This window comes from Heterodontus francisci, chromosome 17, assembly GCF_036365525.1.
Source record: "Heterodontus francisci isolate sHetFra1 chromosome 17, sHetFra1.hap1, whole genome shotgun sequence".
NCBI lineage: Eukaryota > Metazoa > Chordata > Chondrichthyes > Heterodontiformes > Heterodontidae > Heterodontus > Heterodontus francisci.
This window is the reverse complement of record NC_090387.1, coordinates 75,763,854-75,776,021: the sequence shown is the minus strand read 5'-3', so window position 1 is coordinate 75,776,021 and position 12,168 is coordinate 75,763,854. Positions and strand designations below refer to the sequence as shown.

Genomic DNA, 12,168 nt, shown 5'->3' with positions numbered 1-12,168 from the left:
AGCAGGAGTTGTATTGTCTTCTTCGCACTTGCAGAGCGACTCCTCACTCGATCACTGGAAAGTCTCCAGCTACACTCATCTTCGCACATTCTCTGTGCCCATGTCTTCCTGAGCTATCTCTCGAAGTTAATGGTCAACATGTATGCAAGTGTGATCAAGGGCAGAAAGGTGGTATGAAAGGAAACGTGGAGCGAAACATGAAATTCAGAACTACACTGACAAAAACAGGAGACAAAGCGCTTGTAAAACATGATGGGTATGTTGGAAAGCAAACAAGCCCATATGATATCCAGCCATTTGTTGTGACCAACACCAAAGGATCACAGCTCTGCTGAGCGTGGTTCACAAATCATCACATGAAACACGTCATTCTTCAAAGTGTTGCAAACACCATCTGCAAGAGTTGCGAGTAATCCTTACACCAACACTTCAGACGAAGCATGAGTTAAATGAGACTACACCTAATGTCACACGTCGATGTCCTACTTGTGAGTGGAAGCATCTGCCATGCTTAAGCGATTATGTTACAAACTGAAGTAATGTCCAAACAGAACAATGTATGTAAACCATTGAAACTCTCATTTATCAAGAAGGGGGCGGGATGTAGTGTATTGTTCATTTGATATGTAGTGTATTGTTCATTTGAGGCCACTGTACATGCTTGGTGTAGCATGCACAGTGTGCCACTAGAGGGAGTCAATAATAAAGTATCAGTTACAGCAGCAATCCAGAAGATTGTGCCATGTGTTTCTTCCAAAGATTTACAATAGCAGATGTACAATGTGAGATCTTACACATACCAGACACCGACGTCACCTTTGTCAGTATAAAGCCTGTGCCAATACATAATCTCCGTGTGTAGCTGTTTCTTCGACAGCACCCCCCGCCCTCCCGCAAACAAGCAACCTTTACCACAGGGGTTGCCAACACATCAATCGCGTGTTACTGGTAGTTTGCTGATGGTCTCTGAGTAGCTCGCCGGTGGTGACTAGAGCATGCGCAGTGCCAGGCAGTGACTGGAACATGTGCAGTGCGGGTGCTGGTGAAAGGTCACAGACCTGAAACGTTAACTCTGTTTCTCTCTCCACAGATGCTGCTATCCCTGATGAGTATTTCCAGTACTTTTTCCTTTTATTTCAGATTTCCAGCATCTGCAGTAATTTGCTTTAGTTTAATTGCAGGCGTTGCTCACAGAACTGAGTCGAGAAATAGCCAATTTGTATCGGGGTGGGTATTGGATTCAGATTTCACTCCCTCGCCTCCTGTGTAGGTCTTTTTTGTTGCATCAGTTTGAGCTGGAGTGCAGATGGAGGAAAAGCTGCTGGGTTTAACCCCAAGTACTTTTGAGCCCAGTCGGGCCCAACAGTTTCCAATGTGAGACTGTCAAAGCAGGTAAATTCCAGGGGAGATGACGTTGCTAAACAGACACCAGGCAGTCAATGAAGCTGCTGCTGGACTTCTGGACACCGGCAAGTAGAGTGATCTCTTGACTAGGCTTGCATGCAATGTCAAGTATCAAGTACACTGAAATAAAGTTAAGATCAATTTTCCTTCAGATTAAATATAATACTATAATGTAATTATAATAGCTACATATTTAGTTTGCATTTATTTATCCATATTTTTTCAATATATGTTTAAGTGGCTCGTGATTTTTTTTTGTTTATCAGAAGTAGCTCTCACTAAAGAATAGGTTGGCGAACCGTGCTCTACCACCTAGAGGGGCAAAGACAGCACGTGCATGGGAACACTACCACCTGTACCCTGCCAAGTCGCGCAACATCCTGACTCAGATATATCATCGTCGCTTGGTCAAAATCTTGGAACTCTCTCCCTAATAGCACTGTGGGAGTATGTTCACCACACAGACTGCAGCGGTACAAGAAGGCTCACCACCATCTTCGCCAGGGCAATTAGGAATGGGCATCAAATGATGGCCTTGCTAGTGATTTCGCATCCCTTGAATGAATAAATAAAGACAGTAAGATCACCTGTAGCAGAAACATGTGAACCTCTGATTGCTGTCATTAGACTGATTCTTCTTCACTGCACTGTTCCTGAACCCAGCATGCCACTGACTGATGTATTTTAATAAATGAATTACGTCTGCACTCAAATTTCATACTCAAGACTTAGCTCTGATTGAGCACTGCACTCCTGATCTTCCAACTCCATCTGCAGAGATTTCAAGGTGACCTCCACTACACCACGAATACTAGTTCAGCCCTATTAAAAAATAAAACGGAGAACCTATTATCTGTAGAAATAAGCAATTAAAGACAACTTATAAAGAGGACTGGCTCCACCTCCCATCAGCCACATAACCCTGGTTTATCATTTCCATAATCCTTCAATGAGTTACACTCCTCACAATAGCAGCCAGTTTCAAACAGCAGCAGCTCTCCGTGCTCTGCATCATAATAAACTTTCTGCACCAAAGCAGGTTCCAGCAACATTTTCTGGCTTGCAAAGCAGGATTTCCTGCTTTTAAAAACACAGACACACACATCCAGGCGGAGACAGGTAGAAACAGAGAGAACACACATATTCCAATAGTAGGCCGGACCTTATTGTAAACCCCCTGCACTTAACCCCCAACTGAAGATACCGACACTGCCATGGTTCAGTCCCACCATGAGTAAGCCACTGTTGGGAGACCCTTTTATGCACAGCCTAATCCTTCCAATCCTTCAGCCGACATCCAAACCCCTGCACCTCCCAGCAGGAGTTCACTGAACAATGGTCCAAAGTAGGAAACCTGACCTGATTTCCCCTCTCCCTTAGCCTGAAATGTCAGGCCACCCCATCAGCTAACTCAGCGCAGAGCGAATGGGACTGCACTTTTTTAAATTTATTCATTCATGGGAATGCTGGCAAGGCCAATATTTATTGCCCATCCCTAACTGCCCTTTAATTAATACAACTGAGTGGACTGCTAGGCCATTTCAAAGGGTAGCTATGTGTCAACCACATTGTTGTGGGTCTAGAATCACATATATGTGATGTTTTATCAGAGCAAGAGTATAACTAAGGAAAGGGTAGGGCCTATCAGAGATGTCCAAGGTAACTTATGGATGGATGCAGAAGATGTGGGCAGGATTCTTAATGGGTACGTTGTCTCTGTCTTCACAAAGGAGAGGGATGATGCAGACATTGTAGTTAAAGAGAAGTGTGAAATATTAGATACAATAAGCATAATGAGAGAAGTAGTACTAGAGGGTCTGACATTCTTGAAAGTGGATAAATCATCAGGGCCGGATGTATTGTATCCCAGGCAGTTAAAGGAAGCCAAGGAGGAAATAGCGGATGCTTCAAAACCGCACTAGATACAGGCGAGTTACCAGAGGATTGGAGGTCGTACCATTGTTTAAAAAGGGTGCGAGGGACAGGTCAAATAAATATAGGCTGGTCAGTCTGACCTCCGTGGTGAGCAAATTATTAGAATCAATTCTGAAAGCTAGGATAAACTGCTACTTAGAAAGGCATGGATTAATCAGGGATAATCAGCATGGATTTGTTAACGGAAGGTCATGTCTTACTAACTTGATTGTATTTTTTGAAGTAACAAGGAGGATTGATGAAGGTAGTGCAGTGGATGTAGTTTACATGGATTTTAGTAAGGAATTTGACAAGGTCCCTCATGGCAGACTGGTCAGAAAAATAAAAGCCCATGGGATTCAGGGGAATGTGGTGAGTTGGATCCAAAACTGGCTCAGGACGGGAAGCAAAGCGTAATGGTCGACGATGTTTTTGCAAATGGAAGGCAGTTTCCAGTGGCGTTCCACAGGGCTCAGTGTTGGTTCTCTTGCTGTTTGTAGTATATATTAATGATTTGGACGTGAATGTGGGAGGCATGATTGAGAAAACTGCAGATGACACAAAAATTGACCGTGCAGTTGATAGTGAAGAGGATAGCTGTAGACTCCAGAATGATATTAATGGTTTGGTTGAGTGGGCAGAACAGTGGCAAATGGAATCCAATCTGGAGAAGTGTGAGGTAATGCATTTGGGGAGGGCAAACAAAGCAAGGGAATACACAATAAATGGGAGGATGTTGAGAGGAGCAGAAGTTCATGTCCACAGGTCCCTGAAGGTGGCAGGACAGGTAGATAAAATGGTGAAGAAGGCATATGGAATGCTTTCCTTTATTGACCAAGGTATAGAATACAAAAGCAGGCATGTAATGCTGGAACTGTATAAAACACTGGTTAGGCCACAGCTGGGAGTACTGCATACAGTTCTGGTCACCACATTACAGGAAGAACATAATTGCTCTGGAGAGAGTACAGAGTAGATTTACAAGAATGTTGCCAGGGCTTGAAAATGGCAGCTATGAGGAAAGATTGGATAGGCTAGGGTTGTTTTCCTTAGAACAGAGGACAGGGGTGACTTAATTGAGGTGTACAGAATTATGAGGGGCCTAGATAGACAGGAAGGACCTGTTTCCCCTAGCGTAGAGATCAATTACCAGGGAGCACAGATTTAAGGTGATTGGTAGAGGGTTAGAGGGGACATGAGGAAAAACTTTTTCACCCAGAGGGTGATGGGTGTCTGGAATTCACTGTCCGGATGGGTGATGGAGGCACAAACCCTCAGCTCATTTAAAAGGTTCGTGGACATGCACCTGAAGTGCTGTAACTTGCAAGGCTACGGACCAGGTGCTGGAAGATGGGATTAGAATGGGTGGCTAGTTTTTTAAGCCAGTGCAGGCATGATGGGCTGAATGGCCTCTTTCTCTGCTGTAACTTTTCTATGGTTCTGAGCCAGACCGGGTAAAGACTGCAGATTTCAATCTCTTTACTTTTCCCTCCTCCCTCCTTTTTTTCAACAACAATTTGCATTTATATAGCATCTTTAATGTAATAAAATGCCCCAAGGCGCCTCACAGCGCCATTATAAAATAAAACATGACTCCGAGCCACATAGTTGTATGGGGAGGCATGGAGTCAGTGGCTTGGGAATGGAGTTTGTGGCAGGAACTGAAGACAATGGCTTCAGTCTTCCCAATATTTAGTTGCAGGAAATTTCTGATCATCCAGTGCTGCATGTCGGACCAGCAGTCTGACAATTTAGAGATAGTGGAGGGGCTGAGAGAAGTGGTGGTAAGATGCCATTCAGTACTGGATGAGCAGAATTCCCTCCAGTATTGGGAAGACTAAAGCCATTGTCTTTGATCCTCGCCTCAATCTCCATTCCCCATCCACTGATTCCATCCCTCTCCCTGGCAACTGTCTGAGGCTGAACCAGACTGTTCACAACCTTGGTGTCATATCTGATCCTGAGATGAGCTTCCGACCAAATATTTGTGCCATCACTAAGACTGCCTATTTCCACCTTTCCGTAATATTGCCCAACTGTGCCCCTAGCTCAGCTCATCTGCTGCTAAAACCCTCATTCATGTCTTTATTATCTCAAGACTCGACTATTCTAATACACTCTTTGCCAGCCTACCACATTCTACCCTTCGTAAACAGGAGATCATCCAAAACTCTTCTACCCTCTGAGATTCTGCGCTCCTCTAATTTTGGCCTCGTGAGCATCCCTGATCTTAATCGTTCCACCAATGGTGGTCATGCCTTCAGCTACCGAGGCCCTAACCTCTGGAATTCCCTCCCTAAACCTCTCCACCTCACTTTCCTTCTTTAAGATGCTCCTTAAAATGTACATCTTTGACCAAGCATCTACCTTAATATCTCCCTATGTGGTTCGGTGTCATGTTTTGTGTTATAATGCCCCTGTGAAGCACCTTGGAACTTTTCATAACGTTAACAGCATGATATAAATACAAGTTGCTGTTGCGGTAAAGCTGAGTTATTTTCATAATTATAAAAAGTCTTTTTTTTCCCTCAGTTTCTTCCTCATAATGGATTTGTGGTTCTTTCTGAGATTGTCATTGGTCCAGCACTTCTCACATTCGAGTCTCCAATGACGAAACCTGAACATGCCCAGATTATTTGTCACACTCGTCATTGGCTGGCTGACTGACCGACTCTGGCCGCGAAGCATAGGGTCAACGTCAAGGTACATCATAAACATTCCATTCATTCCCCAGCGTAAACATCAGCCCCGTCTCCTTACAACCAACCCCCGTAGAAAATCTCATGCCAAGTAACACACTTAGCTGACGATTTTTATTTAATAACTTAAACAGTATAAAACACATTTACCTTTTCCCTCCACTTGTGGCTCACCTGTATTTCTACTTGTTCTCACTTGTCACAGTCACTGGCCGTTGTAGTTCTGCAAGAGCTGGGTGAGAACAACAACTCCCAGCGTGGATCTGTTCCACTCACAGATACACATACTCAGAATTTGTAAACAGGAGACACAGCTCCTCAGTCAGTCCTGTCCTACTTTGACACAGACTGTTGTGATACAATGTGGCTATTTTAGCTCCACAAGGGCTGGATGAAAACTACAACTCCCATGATACATCTCACTTACCCAAATACACAACTCATACCAGAATAAAAGCAAAATACTGCGGATGCCGGAAATCTGAAATAAAAACGGTAAGTGCTGGAAATACTCAGGTCTGGCAACATCTGTGGAGAGAGAAACAGAGTTAACCTTTCAGGTCTGTTTTCTGATGAAAGGTCACAGACCTTTATCCACTTAAATCTTGACTTTATGCCTGTCTGGGCAGGTATCTGGGAGAGGGTGGTGGGGCGCAAGCAACAGGTAATTATCTAATAGTTTGCTGCAGTGTAATTATCTGTGAATCACAATCAGTCCTCACAGTCACCAAGAGCCCTGCTCAGCAATGAAAGTGCAATTACAATTATAATTGGTGCAACGAAGGGTTGTATCCAAGGGAATCACTTGCGTCTGAACCAATACAGAAGGCAGTAGCATGCCAGTAAGGTGACCATGAAACTGGGCCCTCACCCATCCTCCACTCACTGACCTTTCCAATGATGGTAATTGCTTTTATGATAGGGTCGATATTCCACAGCCCTGTAACTATGACTACATCAACCCCACAGTTCCCAGATCACAGAAAATGTATTTCATTTGGAGAAGCTCCAGCTTATAACTGCCACAGCTTGTGGTTACTTTACGGTTGCCAATCCTCCAGAATTGTCCCAGAGTCGCCAGAAATTAAAGATTAATCTCCAGGCAACAACCCTTGAGAACAATTGTAGGGGCATTAAAAATAAGTGTTTTTTTTTTTGAACATTTTTGTTTATTAGTTATAAAAGTATTGGAAATTGGGCAAAAAAGCTGTTTGACTGACAGTCAAGAATCATCCAGTCGGAAACGAAAAGAGTTTGCTTTCTAATTGGTTGGGAAGGTTTTGCTCCTCAAAGATAAATATGACGGGTGACCAATGTCAGGAGCGAGGGGGGTGAGCTGGTTGGAGGTGGGAGGTCATGTGATGAAACCTTCAGGAATGCATACAGTCTTGGGTTAGCCAAGATTATTTCATAAAGCAATGATGGGAATAAATGCACGAGAGGAGATCATAAACTGTGATGTGTCCTGAAGGTGAGGCTTCCTCAGTAAAAGAGGTGTCAATACTCCTTCTATAAAAGGGATCTGGATTGAAAGGCTTCCGTAATAAAACAGACCCAAAGGTCAGGCTCTTCCTTTAAAAAGGAGTCATTAAGGTAAAGCTCACAACAGTTCAGGTTTTCTCCTGCACTCGAGTTCATGCTCACCGTAAAGGTAGCTTCTTTGGTAGGTCCATGTCTCCTATGAACTTCACCTTATGTCTGAAATGACTGGAATAACATATGTCAAGACTTACAAATAACCCAAGTATAATCTAGGGTACACATTGGAAGTAGTCTAGGATATTGACCAATTATCCTTGATGACTCGAATAGGTGAAAAATGCCATGTTGACATACCAGGCTAAATTACAAAAAGTAGTTTTTTAGAAGACATAAATTTGTACAGAAGAAATAAAATCAGCAGAGATAGGGCTATATGTGCTTAATGTCACTACTACTTGAACCTGTTTTCTGTGACCAAATAACAAAAGCTTTTGAATTCTTAAAAGTCTTTTTCAGAATTCCTAAACTGAGTGATTTGATCACTTTGTGCCATGGTACTCATGCAGCTATGTCTCAGTGCTGTGGTGTGAAATTACAGTCCAAAGTGAACTCAAAGTACAATGAACGATTGTAGTAAATCTACCAGATTCCGGCAGCTTCAAAAATAGAACCTGCACAATAGGAGAATATCTTAGAGGCAATTCCAAATCATTTCTTACCTAAATGAATGGAAAGTGGAAAATCATTGAACCAGGCTCAATATCAAACCTTTTGAAAATTTGATATCTGTTGGGCACCTCCAGTCCCCTTGTTCCACCTTTATGTGAGCAAACTATTAATCTCAAACAAGGCAAAGAGAATTTCTGTACTACTAAAATGTAATGCCTACAAACAGAGCTGTGCCTTTACTCCATGTACAGACTCAAGAAAAAAAGACAAATGAATTCTAGTCAGAAGCAGGGTCGCAATTTAATAAAATGAATGTCCTGTCCAGGTTAAATTGATCAATAAAAATTTAATATGGATGTATTTTATAACATGGCCAGAACAGAACTCAAGCCCTTCATGAGGCTTACCCTTCAACAGGGATCCCATAACTGAGACTCACTCTTCAATGCCTTTCATTAAAGGCTGTTCTTTCAATACCGGTGTACACTGTGAGCAGAATGAAGCCAGGAATAATGTGGTATAGGAAGTTGCAGTCAACACAGGAAGGGGGCAGACAGCTACTTTCTGAAATACTGCTCTTTTGGAGCCTTCTCTGAAGTGGTCATTCTCCATGGATGAGATAGAGGGATTGGATTATGAGGTGCGTTTATGTAAATTGGGAATTATCTTACTGGAAAAAAGGTTGAAAGTTGTTATGATTGTTGTTTTCAAGATTCTAAAGGGACTAGATAATGGAAACTATAACAAACTATTTAACCTTGTTTCGAACATAGAATCAGAGAACCCGTGGGGGTAAATGCAATCTTCGGAAACAATATCAGTTGACGAGTGGTCAATCTATGCTTAGGAACTGATACAAGCAGTTAGTATTGATTCATTCAAATGCAAATTAGATCGTTTTCGTGCAGAAAAAAACATTTTGTGATACAATGGATGACTAATTTGAGACATGCGACTAGATTTTACGGGCTCCTCGGAGTCCCATAGAATTGTGATGGGTGGTGAGGGGGTACAGGACCCATTGTTGCCCTGTTGCCAAGTGCTGGGGCGGGATAGGCTAATAACGGCCTTCTCACCCAGAGGCCAATTGAAGCCCTTAAGTGGCCTATTAACGGCCACTTAAGGGCCTCTTCCTCACCGCTGCTGGGAATTAACCAGTGGCGGTTGGGGGGGGGGGCCTCCGCCACGTGCGGAGGACGCCTTATAAAATGAGGCAACCTCTCTGCGGGCTTGTGGGGGGGCGGGGGGGGGGTGCAGGGGGTGGCCCTCTGTGGACAATCTGTGGCCCATGGAGGGCACCAACCAGGAAACAATGCACCTCAGGAACCCCTCCCCCTGGACTTTACGACATCCACCTCCCCGCCTTGCCTTCCACCACCTTCCAGCCTGGCCCGGGGACCCTGTCTCACTTACCTGAGGTCTGGGGTTCCAGCACTGGGCCTGGGTCCAAGGCTGCTGCAGTACCAGCAGAGGCCACCGCTCCCGGTGAATCTTCCGGTGAATCTCCTGTGCATTCTCTCAAGAATCCTCACATCCTTCCTGAAGTATGTTGACCAGAACTGGACACAATTCACCAGTTGGGGCCTAACCAGAGCTTTATAAAGGTTCAGCATAACTTCCCTGATTATGTACTCAATGCCTGTTTATAAATTCAAGATCCTATATGCTTTACTAACCACTCTCTCAATATGTCCTGCCACCTTCAAACCTTTCACGCTGCAAGTGGTTAGGATCTGGAATGCACTACCTGTGACTGTAGTGGAGGCAGGTTCAATCAAGGCATTCAAGAAGGATTGTTATCTGAAAAGGAAGAATATGCAGGGCTATGGGGAGAAGGCAGGGGAATGACACTAGATAAACTGCTCTTTCGGAGAGCCAGCACAGCCACAACGGGCTGAATGGCCTCTTTCTGCCGTGTAACGATTTTCTGATACTCTTATGGTATAGAAATCATGTAGAAAACTTGGTTCCAAACAGATTTTTATTGCACTGTAAGTCTGAACCATGTTGTTTCTCTATGGCAAGCAGTGCAAACAGCTGTACTTACGGTTCATCCCAACATCATGGTAGGTCAGGATCGCCGGGCGGTTTCCTTTTGGTGCACCGCGAATCACCACATGCAACATCCCATAGGGGGTTTCAATGTCATGCTCCTAGTGAGGATCAATAAAAGTAACAATCAGTGACTGGAAACACCTCTTTGACTGTGCAAACCCGCATTCTATAACAAATCCCTGGTAAAAGTAATCAGCAATTGTTTACAGACTCCGTGTTGCTCATTTAGTAATTGTACCCATCCCTCTCTGTAATGTATCCCTTGTTCAATGATTGTACAGACCTCCCATCACATACCTCTTGTTAAATCATTAGTGACTATATCTCCTTAAAATACCCTTAATAAAATCAGTGATTGCACAGACCAGCCTCTTGCAATGCTCCATCATATAACCACTGACTGAGACCCTCCCTAATTTCTAATGCACCAACGATTGTAAAATCTCTCCTCTGTAATGGGTCCTTTGCAAAATCATTCAGTAATAGTACAATCCACTCCCTATGAACACATGCACCCACTAAAAGTACACTCATCCCATCATAAACATACCAAATCACCTTGTGATAGCAGCACTCATTTTAAATGCACACTTGTACTGTAATAAACGCACTCATATTATTAAACAAAAGTACTCACATTGTGATAAAGACATGCAAATTATTATAAGCAAATGCATTTACACTAGGAGAAACACACACACTATCACAAACACACTTACCATGTGTTAAAGGATTGTGATCAATACACTCACATTGTGATCAACACATGCATACCATCATTTCAAATGCCATCATCCTGTGATAAAGGCACTCACATTGTCATAAATGTAAATGCACATTGTGGTAATACACTCATTATCGTGAGCAAAAAAATTCACACTATTAGAAACAACCAAACTAACAGAGATATATACACTCAAACTACCACACCACAGACACACATACAGAAATAAACATGCTCATACTATTACAAGCAGACACTCTGTCATAAACACCCATATTGTGATACACACTCATACACAATGTGATAAAGACACACATACACACTGTGACACTCATACACTTAGTATTTATAGACCAGAAACAGGCCATTCAACCCAACAGGTCCATAAAAAGAGAGTCAAAACAGTGCAGCGCATCTACATGGGATTTGGGATGTCTAAATAGCGCAAGCAACGGTACGTCTCCTTAACCAAATTGAAGAATCCTTACTGAGATATGCAGGGCCTCATTTTCCTTCCGGGGTCGGGACTGTTTTCGGGTCCCGATCCCCGCACCCCCCCCCCACCCCCAGGGAGGAAGCAGTCACAGCCTCTGATTTTCACAGCAGCAGGCTGCTAATTGGCTGGAGGGCAGGTTGGGCGGTCAATTAGCAGCTGCAGGGCCGAATGGAAGCAGAACAGAAAGAGAGCTGGCCTGATTTAAACTGACCATGGTAGCCATGAATGTGGCTGCCATTTCATGAATCAATTGCTGTGCTACGGTTGGAACTGGAAAGGCAGAGGGCTGGAACACAGGGCAGCTCTGCCATTGCTTTGCTGATGCCGACCTGGAGGCCCTCCTGGAGGCAGTGAAGGAGAGGAAGGAGGTCCCCCTTCCAGAGGGTGGCAGGAGAAGGTCACCCTCCCAGACTAAGCAGGCCTGGATTGAGGTGGCAAAGACTGTGAGCAGACGGAGTGTGCTCAGGAGGAACTGGGTCCAGTGCAAGAAGAGGCTCAATGACTTATTTGCTCTGGCATGGTGAAAGCAATGCCAGATCCTCAGGACAGGCTTTTCAACCTCCAGCAGACACTCGAGCTGAGGAGCCTGAGGGCACATGCTGCTCCTGAATATGAGAGGGGTGTGCACCCAGGGCACTTTCTGACCCCTCAGCATGGCTTAGAGCTCTAGTGTTGTTGAGGACTTGCCAGCACTAATACATACAGCTTCTTATGTCAAGGAGCTG

At 43.9% G+C, this 12,168-nt stretch overlaps 1 protein-coding gene across 6 annotated transcripts in view; it reads right to left on the bottom strand.

The window, feature by feature from the left end:
• ndrg4 (NDRG family member 4) overlaps positions 1-12,168 on the bottom strand; it is a 195,182-nt gene that overhangs the window by 87,983 nt on the left and 95,031 nt on the right. For all 6 annotated transcript variants that reach the window (XM_068049715.1, XM_068049714.1, XM_068049713.1 and 3 more), the window contains one exon: positions 10,216-10,321. In XM_068049715.1, coding sequence (XP_067905816.1) covers positions 10,216-10,321 — 106 coding nt within the window. The remainder of the gene's footprint in view (positions 1-10,215; positions 10,322-12,168) is intronic.